At 42.5% G+C, this 19,335-nt stretch overlaps 1 protein-coding gene across 1 annotated transcript in view; it reads left to right on the plus strand.

The window, feature by feature from the left end:
- cpxm2 (carboxypeptidase X (M14 family), member 2) overlaps positions 1-13,743 on the plus strand; it is a 56,219-nt gene extending 42,476 nt beyond the window's left edge. Inside the window, exons 10-14 of the mRNA XM_050060069.1 lie at positions 2,002-2,181; positions 4,909-5,206; positions 5,540-5,679; positions 7,539-7,638; positions 12,824-13,743. Coding sequence (XP_049916026.1) covers positions 2,002-2,181; positions 4,909-5,206; positions 5,540-5,679; positions 7,539-7,638; positions 12,824-13,080 — 975 coding nt within the window. The 3' untranslated portion in view covers positions 13,081-13,743. The remainder of the gene's footprint in view (positions 1-2,001; positions 2,182-4,908; positions 5,207-5,539; positions 5,680-7,538; positions 7,639-12,823) is intronic.
- The last annotated feature ends 5,592 nt before the right edge of the window (positions 13,744-19,335 follow it).

Genomic DNA, 19,335 nt, shown 5'->3' on the forward strand with positions numbered 1-19,335 from the left:
CTAGATGACACTCAGCTTGTAGTGCTCAAAGCACCAAAAAAATACATTTGAAAAACTCAACAGCAATGTCTCTTTACAGAAATCATGACGTGGTTACTCCAGATAATCCACAGACCTTGTTGTGAGCAGTTTCATGAAGCAACTACTTTCTTTCTATCAAACTACACCTGCTAAACCAACATATTCTTACTCCCAAAACTCGTCAAATACTAACGCTTGCTGGGTGGCCCTACATGTTGAAGCTCTGGTACCCCTCAGTCAGTTTTAGATGCCCAGGGACAGTGTGTCAATTTACACTCGTTGTGTTGTTGTTTTCCTTGTTTTTTCATGATAAACTGCTGATTTCACAGGAACAGCTTCCACTTGTTAAATACATACAGTCTCTTTTCACAATAAACTTCAAAAATGTTCAAACATGTTAAAGACATGAGGGAACAAAATTTGTTACCCCGTTACCCGTACAGAATAAATAACATTTAAGATCTACTACAATAACCTAAAAGCCTATAACAAATGTAACACATAGTTAAAAAAATAAGCAGCATGTTAAAGTACGTAATAGCGCAACAATGGCCGATCGCAGTCGCAGCAATGAAAGTGCAGAGAACAGACTTTAAGTCAGAGTGTTCAAAAGCCTCACAGCCTCTGGAAAGAAGCTGCACTTTAGCCTCGTTGTTCTTGCTGGTTGATAAAATATTTCATTTTTACGTTTACTTACTTGACCTTAAGTTTACGTAACAAAAGTATGTGGTTAGGTTTAGAAAAAGATCCTAGTTTGATTTATAATAAGTATGTTTGTTAAATTTGTGACATATGTTCCTTTCATAGTATGATACACATACTAGCATATTGTGCTAGTATTAGAATGTGTCGGTTCTATTGATTTTGGGTTCATTTGGGACACAAACAGTGGTCTCACAGGTGAAAGTCCAAAATTTGTTTGACCTGTCCATTTCCACTCCCACCAGCCCTATGCAGACTTTCTCTCTCTTTATACTAGTGACAAAATTGCCACTGCCTGATGCGTTTCATACGACTGCTTAAGGGTGCCTCTGTGCCTCAGCATCTGATGCCAAGGGACCACTGACCAAGCGTCGGTATGTGATGAGTTGGGAGTAAGATCGGGTGGGCCAACCATACCACATCACTGCACAGAAGGAAGTGTGCATCGATTGCTAGCTCACCTAGCACCACTGAGCTAGCTAATATTACAGCTCAGCCGAGGAGGATGCTATTAATGTTTACATCTTGCACGAGCACAAGCCCCTCGTCCATGAGTAGACGCATGCTTGCTTTTGGCCAATGATAAATTTGGCAAGTGTAGTTCAGTAGAATGAAAATAGTTCCTTCATTAAAACTGCTCACAACAAGGCGTATGGAGAACAGACAGCAGGGCGCCATCTAATTCTGTTATATTCGAGAGAAGACAGACATTTCTAAGACTGATATCTCCAACACTCCTCAGCTCACACTGAAACATTCCAATAAACAGCACTACAGCTAAGAGGAAAAACAATTGTAGTTTTGATTTGGGGGTGAACTGTCCCTTTAAGCTATACTTCTGAATTTTACATTGAAAAGGTCATGAGTTGCGCTGCACCCAGAAAAAATGCCCCGCTCTGCACAGTTTAGCAGCTTTTAGCCTCTGTTGTTTTAGCCTCAGCTTTAAGTGCTTCATGGTTGCCAGTGTTGACCTTCCTTGACTCTACAGCATGTTTCTTGATAGACCAGCTGTGTCCATGGACTGCTGGGCTTTGTGATCAGCAGGAGGTCTGCAGCGTTATGATTTGTTCATATGTTGCCCCTGAATGAGCTGTGATGAGGTGTGATGATGAACCACTGTCCCTTCTGCACCGGTGCTTAAACTAACACCACACTTCCCATCAAGCCATCCGAACCATGTCACAGCTAGCTCCATCTGTAATCATAGAGCTGCTGTTCCCACATCATTCTCTCTTAATTTCCCTCACATTGTGTTTCCTCTCTTGTTCTTGTGCCCAGGGTTCAGAGCTCAGCGGCTGGTCTCTGGGTCGATGGAGCAATGTTGGAATAGACATTCACCACAACTTCCCTGATCTCAACTCCATACTGTGGGAAGCCGAGGCCAAGAAGTGGATCCCTCGCAAAATGTTTAACCACCATGTGCCCATCCCGGAGTGGTACCTGTCCAAAAACGCCTCAGTGAGTCTGACTGACTCTTGTATTATTAACATATTCAATGTGAATATTTCAGCAGCCCTACAGGTAAAGGCATGCAGTTTGCAGATTACGGCGAACAGAAATGTCACATTTGTGCCCAAGTGAGTTCTACTCACAGCTGTCATTGTGCACAATATGAAATAACAGCCCATGTGCTGCATCTTTAAAGGAACAGTGTGTAAGATTTAGAAGGATTTAGTGGCGTGACGATTGCAGATTGCAACCAGCTGAAACTTCTCCTGGTTCTACACATTCTCACTCCGACCTGGTCACATATTAATGTATGGTCATGGACTTTCCACGTCCACATACGACGTGAAAAGTACCCTGGGTGTGTTCTGGGACACCATGTCAAGTTCTGCCTGTTACATGCATTGTCTTCTTTCAAGATACACTTCTGTTTTCAAAGGAAATTTATCGTTTACACACAGTCTCTTTAAAAACAACACTGCAAATTGACATTTTCCTTCAACAATAGGAAGAAAAGAACAGGGATTGGCTTTAGAATCTTACGGGACAAGAACACCGCTCTCTTGGGAGAAAGTTGGTGTTTGTTGGACCCATTCACCACCCCTGCTGCCTACCCATCCCATTCAAAGTTGCGCCACCTTAACTTTCATCCTTGTCCTGCCGCGTTTCCCTGTGACACTGCCGGGCGCCTTTAAAGTATAATGCCAACCAGCTGCGTATCATGCCGTCGTTAAAGGATGCCTTTTTCGTTGGTTTCGGACGCCCCAAGTCACTGCCCAAGCGCCGGATTTCGACGCCTTCAGAGTGAGACCGGGCTCCCTGGTTAGCGCTCCTTCAGTGTTCATTGTTCAGTAGGTTTTAAATGGGAGCTGAATGATCCGCAGAGGTTGCTTCCTATCCAAAACAAACAGACCAGATAATTAAAACCGGACACACAAATCAGCCGGCCCATCTCCGACATGTTTGGCATGCTGGAGATGGGCCGTTAGCCTAGCACTTTCTAATGGGTGCTAGCCTTCTTTCTCTGATAGCTTAAGATCCAGACGTTCAGGAAGTTGTTACCAGGAGCTGAATTTTTCAAAGAAGTCTCTTCCTCTCCAAAACAAACGGATCAGATAATCAAAACCAGAAACACAAATCAGTGTTTCTCTGATGCTGTTTGGCATGTTGGAGATGGGCCGTTAGCCTAATACCTGCTAAAGCCCTTTTTCTCTGATAGCGTCAGAACCAGGTGTTTAGCAAGTTGTTACCGGGAGACAAAATTTTCACAGAGGTCTTTTTCTCTCCAAAACAAACAGACAAGATAATTAAAACTGAAAACACAAATGAGTGTTTATCCGATGCTGTTCGGTATGTTGGAGGCAAGCTGTTAGCCTGGCACCTGCTAATATGTGCTAGCCTTTCTGCTCTGATAGCTTAGGATCCAGACGTTCAGGAAGTTGTTACCGGCAGCTGAATTTTCACAGAAGTCTCTTCCTTTCCAAAACAAACGGATCAGATCATTAAAACCAGAAACACAAATCAGTGTTCCTCTGACACTACTTAGCATGTTGGAGACAAGCCGTTAGCCTAGCACCTGCTAATGTGTGCTAGCCTTTTCTCTCTGATAGATCCAGACATTCAGGAAGCTGTTACGAGGAGGTGTTTTTTTCACAGAAGTCTCCTTTTCGCCAAACAAAGGAACCAGGTGATTTAAACCAATGAAAATTCTTAATAAAGCAGTTTCACATAAAAAATCTGTGTTTTTCTGACGCTGCTTGTCATAGAAGAGCTGCTAATGACCTTGGCCGATGTGAAAACATGAAAATGTGAATGGCCCTATCTAGAGCCAGTGTTTGGTTCATCCAAACACTGTGGGCTACTGTAGTAACATGGTGGTGCAACATGGCGATCTTAGTAGATGAGACCCACTCTCTATGTAACAAGGTAACATAAACATGAGGATTCTTATTTTCAGGTGATTATACACTAAAGAAAACATACTTATATTATATTATAATCCATTTTATATCCCCCTAAATCCTTCACTGGACCTTTAATAACATGATTGCCATTCAGTTTCCAGTAACTTCCCCTACAGGTAACAAATTATGGCAACTCCACTTTAACAAACAAATTCCACAGTAAAGACCATCTGCCTCTTGAAAAGGGTAAAACAGCCTCATGGGCAAACTGCTGCTGTCTATTTTGGGAGAAGCGGATGCGTTTGCTATTTGTGATGACGAGGCTGTGAGCAAAAATACACCCGGCGATCTATTAAAAGCTCATCTTCACGAGTGTTTTGACGTTACCGAGAGCCACGAGTGAGTCACATAGAGCCTCCAGAATAGCTGCTGCAGCTGTGGAGCTGGGATCCCCATCTGTGCTCAGGAGGCTGTGAAAACTAACCTCGCTCGCCTCACTGACCGGCCCCACCAGCGCTCAGAGATAGAAAGGCTGGTTTAATTAGGAGTCCAAACAGCAGCAGCAGTTTTAACAATATCCTGATTTGTAACATGCAAACACAAGCCGCTGGATGGTTGCCCGTGCTGCCTCTTGATGGAAATTTGTTCACATTTCTGAATAAATATTAGTGAAATTAGTTTACAGCATGGGAGTGTGTGAACAGCATTATCACTCCCTCTTGAGAGTACGCTGCAATGAAATTATTTTCAGCGTGAGGGAGTTAATTTAACATCACAGTGCTGAGATGATTGCACAAATTGCATTATCCTCCCCTCCCCTGTGTCCCTGCTATAGGTTGCCGTGGAGACACGGGCTCTGATAGCATGGATGGAGAAGATGCCCTTTGTGCTGGGCGGTAACATCCAGGGAGGGGAGCTGGTGGTGACCTTCCCGTATGACAAAACACGCTCCCAGGGAGTGGCCAGGGAGTCGACCCCCACCCCGGATGACCACGTCTTCCGCTGGCTGGCCTTCTCCTATGCTTCCACCCACCGCCTGATGACTGCCGCCAACCAAAGGGTCTGCCACACAGAGGATTTCGCCAAGGAGGACGGCACCATCAACGGAGCGTCCTGGCACACTGCGGCTGGCAGTTAGTGTCTATAGCTGCCCGGGTGTTTTCCCACTGATCCTAACACTGTGTTATGCAGGATTTCTCTGCTCAGCTCTGAGCCTTTGAGCCATAGCTTTGTTTAGCACACACGAGCACATCTGCATATTCAGCACTGAGCCCCTTTGGCTGTTTCAAAGCTCCTCGGCTTTAGCTTGAAGCATCATGTAAGAATTCAAAAGCAAACAAACAAAGAAAGGCAAAAGTGATTCAAATCCATTTCACTCTTAATTAGCGTCACGACATCTTAGCAATACCTGGACAATACGCTGATCCGTGCTGCCCTACAGATATGTCTCTCTCTTTTCTTGGCAGGTATGAATGATTTCAGCTATTTGCACACCAACTGCTTTGAGCTGTCGATGTACGTGGGTTGTGACAAATTCCCTCATGAGAGCGAACTGCCTGAGGAGTGGGAGAACAATCGCGAGTCTCTTCTTGTCTTCATGGAGCAGGTACAGTACAGAGGCAAAGCGGCCCCCGCAACTCATACATACACACATAAAAACCTGTGCAAGCGAGCCACATAAACACATGCTTTTATTATTATTACAAAGTTATTCCAGGAATATGGTGGCCCTATTAATTTCTTACTCTTCTTGCTAAAGTATTAACTAAAAAATGCTGTATCACGACCATACCAGCTGATTACATGCTCAAGACAATTTAACTGTCACCCAGTGTTGTAGTGGTAGCTACTCTCATATATTTCAATGGCTCCAAGAGGTGGGTACACCCAGTACACCTGCTTATACCCTCCACTACACTGCTGTCATCAGTAGGCCTGTCATAATTCTGTTATTGACTATCGTACAATAAATGGACATTGCTGACCCCAACTTTGCCTGTTGTGAGTAAACAGCAGAGTTTCCTCGCCATTATAAAACCTGTTTGCAGCGATTGTCCCTTTTTTTTTTCTCTCCACCCCATCACCCTCTTGTGCGAGTCTGAAAACATTACAACACTTAAAAGATGACACAGTGTAGCTCATTGGTAGCCTACAGCTGCACTTTTGGAGTGGCAGACGCACAGCCCTGATAGCCGTTAGCTTGCCATCCACTGACAATGAGCCAAAAAGTTGTCTGTAGCTTTGCCCTTAACCCTTAAAAACCTGAGCAAATTGGCTTGGTTTCTCTCAAAAACATCGGACGGAAGCAATGGAAGAAGAAATGACCCCAAAAAATTAGTGAAAGTAGTGAAAAGAGAAAATTAAAAACAAGAAAATTAGTCAAACCTGGAAAAAGTGCTTGAAAATATCATAATTTTGTAACATTATTTTAAATATAAAATAGTGATAATTCTAGATACAGTTTTTCCTTGGCTTTTTTTTTATTTTTTCCCCTAGCTTTTTAAAAAATAATTTTCTAAATCTATCAATTTACGCACTTTCTGGAACATTTCTTAGCAAGTTGCTTATTACCTTTTCCCCCTATGTTTTTAAAAGAAATTGTACCAATTCACTCAGGGTTCAAAGGTTCAAATACTTGTGACAGGCATCTGAAAGCAGCATAAGAAAAGGGGTGTCACTCCAAGTTTCAAAGGGTTAAACAACTTCATCCTCCACTCTGTAAATCCACCAGCAAACCGTCGACTCCTAGGCTGTCCATCCACGGCCACTGTGGTGTTGTAGCCCCTTCTCATTCCCAGGGCGTCAAATGCTGCTGCTTTGCCGCACCCCCCAGAGTGTGATATTGACCCTGAAGGCTGTCTTCAGCATCTCTAAAAGATGCAACGGCCCATCAGGTAACACCAGTGCGAACCCACCTGTGGCAATACAGTAGATGACATGAAGGGCAACTGACTGAGTATAAAGAGCAAGAGAGTCGGCATGCAATGGGAGGGAGGGGAGGTGCACTGGCCATGCAAAACAAGACTTTGTCAATACACTGACGTCACTCACATGATGTGTTTGTCACGGTCTTTACTTATTTTAACCTAAAACATTATCTTTTTCTACCCCAAAACAAGTAGGTTTGTTGCATACTCCGAACTGAGACATTAATCAGGTTACAGTGTGTTTTCATATGTGTGTCTGCGGTGTTTGACTCACTATGTGTGTTATATAATTTTTTTGTTAATGATGTGGGCTTCACAGGATCCTGCCTCATGTTGCAAGACGTCTTGTATTTAAATATTAAAGCTGGATGAGGAGGAAAGGCGTTAAAACATGATTAACTGGTCTGTTTTACTGATGATCATACATTATGTATCATATCATCACATCATGTCATAAAACATTCTGTCAAATTATAAAGCAGACTTTGATAAGGTACAATTCGCACATGGTTTCACGGGCTATGCTTTTTATGTGCAGGTGCATCGTGGGATCAAAGGTGTGGTGAGGGACCTGCAGGGTCGCGGAATCGCTAATGCTGTCATCTCTGTGGAGGGCATCGGCCATGATATTCGCACAGGTACAGTATTGCATTTCACCTGATTCTTATGCAATGCTCTTATGAAATATGAAGTGGAGGGTTTGGAGGTCCTTTGCCGGAAAATTGCGAGCATCAAACACTTTATTTCCTGCATTCTGCTGAACTTTTATGCTCCAATTTATGATGTAAATGGAGCGCCGCCTGTGAGCTAGTCCAGGCAGTCAACTCAAGCTGCAGTGATTCATACATACGTCATACGTCACTCCCCATTTGTCAGACTGGCCAATTGTAACGTAGCATCGGGCCGGCTCAGACCAGGGTCCGACAACAACACAGCTGTGCTCCATTCGTTTCAGATTTCCTTCATTTTCAGGCTGGTTTTGTGGATTTGGAGCTAAATGTTGTGCCTGGGGCACGTTGTGTATTAATGATACTCGTTACCTGGAGAGGTTGGAAAAAGATATACGTTTCTTCCCTGTTCCAAAATCAAAACCAAACCCTGAAAAGTGTAGGGTTAGCTAGCTAGCTACTGAAGATATAGCCTACTGAATGTATACACATGCTGCTTTTGCTTTGTTATGATTATAACAGTGAAACAAAGACCGACCCTGCTGTACAGGAACCAGTGAAGGGAAGCAGGGAAACTTTGCTGATATTCAACCAGCTCTGTGTCATCACACTGTTTGACGGCAGAGGTGCAGGTGCTGGCAGCCGCACACCGTTCATCTGCACACACTGTGATGCCACACAGCTGGTTCAATATCAGCAAAGTTTCCCTTTATATTCATTGTCTTGTGTGGCGATCAGCAGTGATGTGGTGGTTCACTTTTACACTGTGATCTGTAGCCTATAGTTCGGCTTTAGCTTCTAACTATCTTTGTCTTTTTAACCTGTTGTTGCTGCTGAGTCAGTTTGACATCCTGGATATATCCTTCAAACACAGACTGCAGACCCCTCTGTCTGCTTCTCTCTGGAATCACTGTTTCAGTTTTCCATGAAATGATAAAAGCCCTCTGCTTCTTTCATGTTTTAATTTGTTGGGGTTGGACAAATGCACATGTTGTAAATACTGAGGTTGACGTGTCCCCTGCATCTCCTCCAAAATCTACACCTAAGTTCTTATGCAGGATTTCAGCTATTAATGCTTCATTTGAGTGAGCAATACAAAACAAATGTTGTCATTGTCTGTTTTGCAGTATGTGGATATTTTCCCTCTTCATCTCCCCAAAAATTTTATATGAGTAAGCTCAGATTTTTGCAATCAAAGCAGCAGAAGCTACCCCAGGGCACACTGACTCAACTGTCTCTGCGACTCACATTATTCGTCCGCAGTGAGTCACTCTTACAGTAAGTTAGTATTCCAGCATAACGTGGAATAAACAGGATAAACAAAAGCAGCTGGAGCAGGTCGGAGTCTGACTCAATTCGCCAGTGTCGTCTGGGCCTCCTGCTCTGAATTTGACTATCGATTGTGCATCCTCAAGGCAATCTCTGCTGATGCCTGAAAAAATGCTGCCTTCAAAGCCAAAGGAGCTTTGCACTTAGAGCGTGAAATCGAATGTCCAAAAGGACGTTAGCCATTATTATTCCTGGAGCTAAGTATAAGCCACTGTTTCCTCTCAGAAACTTTGCTGCTCTCAGTTGCAGTCAGGAAAGATTTTATATTTATTTTTGAAAACTGTACCTTTCCAGCTGCTTTGAATTGGGCAAAGCAGTTATTCTCTTGGATGAATCACCTGCAGTCACTGAGAAGGCAGGACAGGCAGCCTGGATGCTACACACGTACATCGATATCTCGTACTCATTAGCTTGTTAGCATTTTTTATTGAGGCATTCCTGGAAACAGTTAGATTCCCTTCTGCCGTCTGAGCGCAGATGTCCACGTGTAACTGTCAGGATCAGCAGCAGAAGCAGACCTGCCGTCATATTTCATTTGTCTCTGTGATCGTTCAGACGTGTCAGGTGGGCGTTTGGATGACCGGAAGGAAGCGACACTGTCGTTTTAGCGAGTGAGTCAAAGGCTGAAAGTACACCACAAGCGCACCAGAGTGTTCCCTGGTCACATAGAGGCAGTGCTCAGCAGAGAGGGAGGCCAAGAAAATCTAACATGACAAAGCAGAGCTATTTTTAAAAGATATAAATGGGGATATGGAACACCTCCCTTCACAAGAGAAGAACACAAAGAACTCTCCAACTTTTATTTTAGGATTTGGATGAAGGCTTGCTTTTTGCCACTGCTTAGCAGGTTTCTTCCAGTTCAGCTTTCTAGGACAAGATTTGCATTTTGCTGCTGTGGCACAAATAATGGGTACTGTATGCTTGTGATTTAACTTAAATGCAATGTTTACATGGTCTCTTATAGCAGTCCAGATTTCTCCTTAGTCATTAGTTTGAGGTCCACACGGTTTAATATATTCAGTAACATACTTACGTTTGGCCATGGCATTGAGCATTGAGCTAGTTTTCTGTCTCTGCCAAGTAGCTTTTGGTTAGTCTCTCACTCTACAGCAGAAAACAGCACTTCACAATAAAATCTCTGTGCTGGAAATGATTGAACTTAAAAATAAAGTGTGTTTTTTGACAAACTTGACACTTTTTGCGAGTCACTTGTGGTCGCTTTTGGACCGTGACCCACCAGTTTTGACAACTGTCTTACAGGGAACGCGCTTCAGGATACAACATTCATGGTAAAATTGTTGTGCATGAAAGAAAAGTGGATGTTACTAATGGTTGTACCAACAGCATAACGGCCCATGTAAACAATCATAATCCATCAGTTATACGTAATTTGTATCTTTTTATTATATTATTTAGAGTTAATATAACGGTTAAGCATTTACATTGATTGATTGACAGTCAAGGACTTCTAACCGATAGCCATCAATAAAAAGACGCGCACATACAAAGTATACACGCCCATTAGTTACTGTGTAGACTTCCCCTCATCATGTGTCAAGTCTATATAGGCATAGCCCAGGGCGTAGTGAGTGTGACAATGGGTGCAATTACATGATGGCTTCTCATTCAGAATGAAATAAATCTGAATGAAATTATTCGGAATTAAAGTCTTTCCAGGTAGTTTACATGGGAAATATTCACTCCGAATGAGGGTTTACACGGAAGATCAGTTTAATTGCCTTTATTCGGGTCTGCGCAAAGTTTGGGGCATGGAAGGTTTCTGATTGGATAGGGGGCGGGGCAGATGTTTCGTGTTTACATTTACCGGAAGAAGAAGAAGAAGAAGAAGAAGAAAACACTGTAGTCCTCGCTCCGGATAACAAGATGCTTGACGACGCCGTTCTTAGTGCCTTTTCGGGCTTGTTTTGCTGATATTCTTGAAGCAGCAGAACGACAACAACCTTGTTCTGCTAATGCTTCGTCTGTTGAGGAGGAGAAGGGAGGTAGAAGGTTGAAGAAGGGAGATAGAAGACCGTGCTTTGGTGTATGGAAACTGGTGAGTGCAACGAGTTGTGCACACGCTACATACGTCATCGCACCAGAAGGGCAAGGAAACGAGCATGCGCAGAAAGACCGGAATGAACTTAAAGAGGAATGAGTGTGCGAGAAATTCTTTCATTCGGAATTGGAAACGGAATTTTCCAGCACCTTACATCGGAATGAATTTTCAATCGCATTGGCCATTTTCATTCCGAATTAGGTGTTTACAAGATCACTTTTAATAGGAATGAACTTTCATTGTAACTGCCCATGTAAACGCACTCAGTGACAGCTGATGCAAGACATAACAGTGAAGTTGTCGAGTTGTAGTAATTGTACGGTTAGGTTTCAGTTTGTTAGGTTTGTTAGGTTTCAAACTCTGTAGCTCCTGGGTCTTGCTTTCCAACATAGATGAGCGTGTTCGTGTATATGCATCATGTGTACAGTACTCTCAAAACCTGACAAAGAAGGCTCCCCCTTAAAAGCCACAGTGCATTTTGTACACTGGAATTTCCCAGTGGTGGCAGAAGTACTTAAAACTCGTACTTAAGTAAAAGTAGTAATACCAGCAGTAGTATTAGCAACAAAATACACTTAAAGTGCCAAAAGTAAAAAAAAACAACTCATTATGCAGATTGGCTCATATGATAATAATATTGTATTATTGGATAACTTTAAATAGCATACACACAACGTATCCTCATGCAATGGGTTGTCACAGACTTAACGTGACAAACTGACGACGTACCTGAAATTAACTCAAAGTTCACTTGGTTTTACATGGGGCATGAACGTCGGTCTCCTGGGAGAAGTCCTGTGTTGATTGACCCATCCAATGCCACAACCTGCCTGCTTATACAGATTTTCACTTTTTATACTACTTCCTTCTTTACTCCCATCAGTACATTGGTTACATGATCACAGCTTTCCCGATTGCATGGGTTATATACAAGTTTGGATGCACTACTTTTTGTGGGTATATGTACAAACAGTTCGTGAGAACATCCTGAATGACAACGATGTGAGCATCCACATTGATGAACGATGAACTTGTGCACACGCTGCATGCTCCAGCTAAGTCAGCAGCCTGAAAAATAAATGTTATCGCTCTTCAAATCGCTCTGACAGTGATCCCAGCAATATGGTTCATTGTTGTCGTTTTAGTTCAGACTGTTCTCACAAACTGTTCATATGTTTTCCTACAAAAAGTAATGCACCCAAATTCGTACATGTGTCGTACACATTTGAAAGGCTGTGATTACGTGACCAAGAAACCGTCCTGAGTAGTGTTGTAAGGAGGCAGGTTGGGGTGGTGGATGGGTCATAAAAACCCGGACTTTCCCCTGGAGTGACGTGTTGTGAACCCTGTGAAGTCATTTTAAGGTACGTCCTTGCCATGTTTTTTTTTTTTTTCCTGAACCGAACCTCAGTGACTTCTCTTGCCTAAACCTGACCTTCTTAATTACGTAACTGTATGTTAAGGACGTAACGTCATTCGTGGGGTGCTAATTTGTAGGATATCATATGAACTGTTGTGCATGTATTTTTCGAAAGATATACAAACCGTTCTATACGTTGCGGCGTGGACTCCGCCATCCACTCGAGTAAGACTGAACATTTAAACAAAGTATTTACAGTTATAGTTATCGTCCTTGGTGTGGACAGGCCTAACTGCTCCTAGAGTTCAGTGTCAGGTCAGTCTGAACATCAACACCCCAACATATTCGTAGTCACCACCTACGAAAGTGGAAAAATAATGTTTTTTGTATGATTGTTTGTGTTTCAGCTGCTGATGGCGACTACTGGCGCCTGCTGAACCCAGGAGAGTACAGAGTCACAGCCAGGGCCGAGGGCTACAGCGTCACCAGTAAGAAGTGCGAGGTGGGCTACGAGATGGGCGCCACCACGTGCGACTTCACCGTCGGCCGCACCAACCTGTCACGAATCAAAGAAATAATGGAAAAATTCAACAAGCAGCCGATCAGATTGCCCGTCAGGCAGCTCCAAGCTCGCAGGTCCAGAGAGAGACGCCTGGGAACATAATGACTGTACGAGGAAGAATTAAAAACAAACATCTGCTCCGATCAGACCGGGGTTTGGACCTCTGTCAGATTCCTCCAGAGTGCTGTCAGTGGAATTATGTTGGAAGATTAAAAATGTGGATTAATTTAAACGGGATGCTTTGTTTTTTGTTTGGTTTGGTTTTGTTTGGTCCCCAGGCATAAGCTCTCTCTGTGTTCACTGTCGTCATCTCAGCTTCTCTTGATATCCACTGTAAACGTTTATTTCATTCTGTCAAAGGCTAATTCTACGTTTATGACCCCTCTTCTTTGGTTTATATTGTTACATTATTTCTAAGACATCTACCATCATTCATTGTGACATCACCTATAAATGCTGACAAAATATAATCACATTAGAACTTATTTTTTTAAATAAAAGAAAACTGAAATATGAGTTACAGATGAGGAATCTGTCTCAGCATCTGATTTTAACCACTGTGAGGAATGGCCATGACTGTCATTATGTACATACTTATTAACTTATGTAACACAGTTATGTAAAAGCTTTATTATCTGCACTTGTACAATTTCCAGTCCTGTCAGAAAAAAACGTGTGGACTCAGTGGCCTTTTGTGTGTCATTGATTATTTTTTTTACACTTCAGTTTCGGCACGTTATTAAATAAAGACGATGTTTGCACAAAGTGACATGGGAATTGGATTTTGTTTGTGGTCAATACAATCAATCAATCAATCAATCAATCAATCAATCAATCAATCAATCAATCAATCAGTGAAGACTAGTTTGCAAAGCACCTTTAACAGAAGGTAATGCAGTTTAAAAGTGTGTTCAAGGGACTGTTTGTTGTTTATCAGCCTCCACAGCTCCACCTCCTCATCCAAATATGGTCATTTCTGGTTCAGAAAAACCAAGATGGCGACGGACAAAATGCCGAACTTGAGGCTTCAAAATGGCGGTCCATAAACAAATGGCTGACCTAATGGTAGCTAAGTCCATTGTTATAAAATATAATATTATATAAAATATATTAAAGTAAAAGTGTTCCAGACATACCCAACTGGTAGGAGGCCCCTCTAGAGGTCTTATGAAGACGAATCCGAAGATTTGATTAACTGTTGAATATTTAATCAGTAAGAGACTGACAGCAAAAGTAAGATTGTAACGAGTTATTTGTTTTGGGGGTAAGTGCAATATTATATATTATCAATTCGTTGAGCTACTCGTTACTGAAAAAGGTAATATTATAAGTAAGGCCTTTCTGCTTAAGGGTTCATTTATGCTCAGCATTAGATACAGAGACAGGGACGCACAGAGCCCTCTGTGTGTATTCTGCATTTTTTGGTCCACATTTGTGCACATTTTCTGAAAGCTTACTGATACAGGTTATACGGAGCAGTAATGCCATAGATGATGGAGGCAGTGTAGGGTAGTTTATCTGAGATACGACTATATGAGACGAGGACAAAATCTAAATAACTAAATTGGTAATATAAGCCCTTTTTAAACAGGAATTGTGCAAATTTCAACACTGGCAGTATAAAAACAAAATCGGGGAGTGCAGCAAAATGCCGCCTAGCTACTTTTGTTTATACAGAATGCGCCTTTTTCAGGGCAATGGGGGGCGGGAGCAAGTAACAAAACGTGTAACTCAGCGTGTGACGTAACCAGCGACGTGGGAGGGAAGCTGCAGCTGGTCAGTCCTTCGGCGATTCCCTCATAAGTCGGCCCGTTCTTCACCGTCCCCGTCATCTGACGGTTAATGGCCTCTTTGTTTGCGAGGGCAAGGAGGGCACGCAATCCCTTGTCTCTCCAGTGGCTCATCTTTACAGTGTCTGTCAGGTTTGTGTTTCCCTCTTGCTACTAGCTGCTTGCTAATTCCTGCTATCAGCTGTTTCCTGTTAATCCACCGCCAGTGGCTCGCATGTGCAGCGTCATCAACAGCCCCTCCCATGGCGGAAGGCCGCCTCTGTCTGTTTAAACTAAAAGGGTTCTGCCAATATGTCTACCCTACGAGACGGAAAATTGGGCACCTTGGATCAACTCGCCAATCCGGCTCTGTGTGTCTAAACGCTTGCAGCTTGCCGGCAAAACGGCCCAACATTCGCAGAAAATCTGGCGGTGTAAAAGGGGCTATAGTAAAAAGAATTCTCTGTCCACATGTCAGGATTCATAAAATGGCGGCACAGACAACAACTGCAATGCTGCCTCTATTTAAAAGGTACCTTTCTACAACCTCTTCCACCGTTGCCTCATTTGTTTTGTCTTTGCCCTCTAGTGCCATGTATTGGCTGTATCTATGCCAACATGAAGGACTCATGAAAGCGTGAGAGCAGTGACAACATTTCAAACAGATCTACTTTTGTATGCAAATGGAGCATAACGCCTAGTTTCCACCTGACTGGTGTCCGTAGCTCTGTAAATATACAGATCTGGTGTCCAACGCATGGGAGTGCATGTCTTTACATATGATGATACATCCAGTAGTTTGGAATATTCACTTTGAACATTACCGGGACAAAAACAGGACCAATACTGCATAGCAACAAATAAATTAAGATGTTGGCCTGCTGGATATGGAGCATGTTTTGTGAAATATTTAATTAAAAAGAGATGAACGGCTGAATGAGTCATAATGACAATCTGACTGTACATAATGTATAACCATATTTTAGCAGAATAATATTACTCAGATTCACAATGTGGTAAAAAACTAGATAAACAAATTATTTTTAATCAGACAAACTCACTTTACGATCAACACAGGCAACTGAATTGAACGAAAATAGCCTGTTAGCCATTTAGCAGCCTGTCAGCTAAGCTAGCACACTGTCCTACGGTCTCTCAGAAATCCATCGCAAAAGTTCAATTTTTTTTAATGTACTCGAGGTAAATTCCGGACCAAAATATTACAGAGGGGAGGAGTTTTGCAGGCACATTAGTATAACGTAGATTCCCATAGGAACGAATAGACTTACACCTGACTTGTCTTTGTACACATGTGTAAGTGGGAATGAGGCGTAAGTGAGATATGACCGTAGGAGACGAGGAAGAAGTTTAAATAATGGCAGCACGGAATGAATTGGTAATAGAGTAAAAAAGAATTCTCTGTCCACATTTGGGGATGTATGGCTGCACAGACAACCGCCGTCTACAACGCTGCCTCCATTTAAAGGTACAGTTTTACAGCCTCCTCCACCGTCGCCTCGTTCATTGTTGTGCAAACCTTTGACTCCGCCCTCTAGTGGCTGTATCTATGCCAACATTAAAGACGCATGAAAGTATGAGAGCACTGACTTTTACAACTTTTGAAACTGATCAATTGTTTTTACATAAAGGGAGCAAAATTGAGCCATAACATCGTCTATATCTCATCTGGCCTGGGAACGCCTCTGGATCCCCCAGGCGAAGCTGGAAAGCGTTGATGAGTAGAGGGACGTCTGAAGTATGTTGTTCAGCCTGCTGCCTCCGCGACCCAGTCCCAGGTAAGCAAATGAAAAAAGATGGAAGGATTAATTTTATTAGATTTCAACAAAGGTCTGGAGACTAAAATATAATGTGTTAATTCTTTCAGAAATATTTTTTTATGTTCTGTCCTTTATGTTTAACATGATATTCCATTTTGAAATAAGAAGGAATTAAAGTATGGTTATAAATTGATTTAAAATGTCAAAACATTAGCAGTGGTGAGTACTTGGATGTTGTTGGTTATTTGTTCTATTAATATTAAAATTAACTCTGATTTCACACTCACTCCTGCTTGATCGAACATCCCTCATAACGGAAATAAACTTCATTCCATTCCCATAAGTTAGTTGTTGTAATCACCGTGGTTAATTTCAAGCCTCTTCTCATTTGATTCCTGCAGTGTGTGGTGAGTTAGTATCTTGGGTGTCGAGGTGGAAAGGCTCTAATTATCAAAGCTGTGCTGGGGCTCTTACGGATCACTGGCTTATTCTGACAACAACACCAGCCTTCCTTCTCTCTGGCCAACATGCAATTATAGGAAGACCTCAACCTCTTATCTCCTCCTCCAAAGGTTATTGAAGAGAGGCTCGCACACCTGTCATCATCTCAGAGTACTGGAGAGTATAGGCGCATCAGAGCTTGTTAATATTACCATGCCTTTTGCAGCTCTATACCATAATCAGTGACTCTGAGTGTGAAATAGAGGAAATATATTTGTCACACAGATGATGGAGTGTTTCATAAAAGCGGGTTTTAATCTATAATAAGTTTGTATGTGTCACTGTATGTCAGTCCTGTATGAATTGGCAGTGATACAATGAGAGAAATACTGGAGCACTAATGTTTATTACACTGCTTTAACAAATACAACCAAGTACGGAAGCTGAGAAAGGCCATGCTTGCAATGCCGTTATCTCCAGATCACAAGTTCATTATTTTGTTAGTTGAAAAAACAAGCTAAAACAAAAGGTTGTTTCCTCTTATTATTTATGCATATCAGAATTTAGGAGTGCCATATCTTACCATATAATGACCTGACTGCAGCAAAAAAAAAAAAAAAAGGAAAACGAACAGGGTTTGGCTTTAGAAACTTACGGGACGCGAACACCACTCTTTCGGCTGAAAGTCGGTGTTTGTTGGACCCATCCATCATCATTTTCATTCTTCTCCCGCCATTAAACCATAGCAGCAACCAGCCACATGTCATGCCGATGTGAAAAGATGGCTTTCTTCGTATGTGTGTGTGGCGCTGCAAGTCACTGCCCAAGAGCCGGATTTTAACGATTTTGGAGTGATACGCCTCATGACTACAAAAAGATGCAAACCACTGACACAAGACTAAACAACTACAAAGTGCATCAGTTGACGCACGTGACTCACTCCACTCGTGATGTGTTGTGACTCAGTGTTGACTGGTTTCCTGAGTCAAAGTCGTGTGTTTGCTGGATTCATCCATCTCCCCTCACAGCCATCCTAAGTGGACTTTCCTGCTTGTTACACTACATCAGTTGCTCTGAACATCTAATCATGACGTGACTGGGTTTACATGGAGTTGTTTTGTAAGGTCAATGCATCTCATGGACGCTAAAAGGTGCATTGTGTGGCCGTATCGGACGCTGAGGCCCACTGTCCAAGCAACATATTTTGACTCCTGGGAGTGCGACCGGGATGAAATCTACCTCTAATTTCAATTTTTTAATGTAAGCTGTTGTATCCACTATAAAACTGAAGTGTCATGAACAGAATGGATTCAGACGCTGGAATAATCTCTTGTAAACTCTGTGTATTTTGAGAAAAAACAACTTAGATGGTCAAGTTAAATGAGAATAAAAACAAAGGAGGAGTTCCCAGGAAAAACAATAGGGATCAGTGTCTCTGTGTGGTTGCTGCAGAGCCTGAAGTCTCTAACTTTCAGATGCTGCCCTAATGTTGACTCGACTTCCAGGGGGGCTTGAAGAATTGAGCATTCAAAACAAAAACAGAGCCAGGTCGCCCTGTTTAGAAAGCTGTGGAGTTATAAGAGGAGAAACTGGCATAAATCAGCGACAGAGTTCTCTCTCTTAGATTCTGGCCACTTTTTTCTCCACAGAGGCCATTTCATTATTACTGGTGACATCTATCATTTTCTTACACTGCAGAAAAGAGATGTGGTCAGCATTTATGCTGATGTGAAAGGTTTGACAGTCCAAAAAGTGTCTGATGTATTGGTTATAAAACCCAGATGTTTCTGGATAAAAACAAGCCATAAGTTCAGTGGAAAAAAGGCATTTCTGACCATTAATCAGTGGAGATGTTCATTAATAACAAGAACTTGTAAGACAAACTTCTCCCATATGGACGGCAGACAATCCCTGTGAGTTCAGGTGGGTGTGGATGTTGGTGGGATGGGTGGAGGGAGGGGGGTTGTACAGTGTGCAGGGTGTGCAGTGTAGCCGCTGTGGCCTGCAGCTGTGATACCGTGCAGATGTGTGGGAAGACACAGGCACCAGCTGACCTTGCCAGCAGTTGAAAGGCCAGTGCTTCTTCAGAAGTCGGTCCAGCCTTTGAAGTGTTAAAGAGCGCCGGCCTGGATATCACAGGAGTGAGTCGCCACGCAGCGTTGGTAAACCAGCTCTTAACCTCTCTGAGACAGATTAGACTCTCTGCTGGCTGGATAGACATCAAAGCAGACGACCAGATCAGCAAAGAGAGGGATGGTGATTGAAAAGTTTTCTGTTATTTCTCAAAGTTTAAACACATTATTCTGTTAGATTTTGCTCCCTAAAACTTGCTAATTAGTACTACAAGCAAAGCACAACCATTTAATAAC

Source organism: Epinephelus moara, chromosome 13 (assembly GCF_006386435.1).
Source record: "Epinephelus moara isolate mb chromosome 13, YSFRI_EMoa_1.0, whole genome shotgun sequence".
Lineage (NCBI taxonomy): Eukaryota > Metazoa > Chordata > Actinopteri > Perciformes > Serranidae > Epinephelus > Epinephelus moara.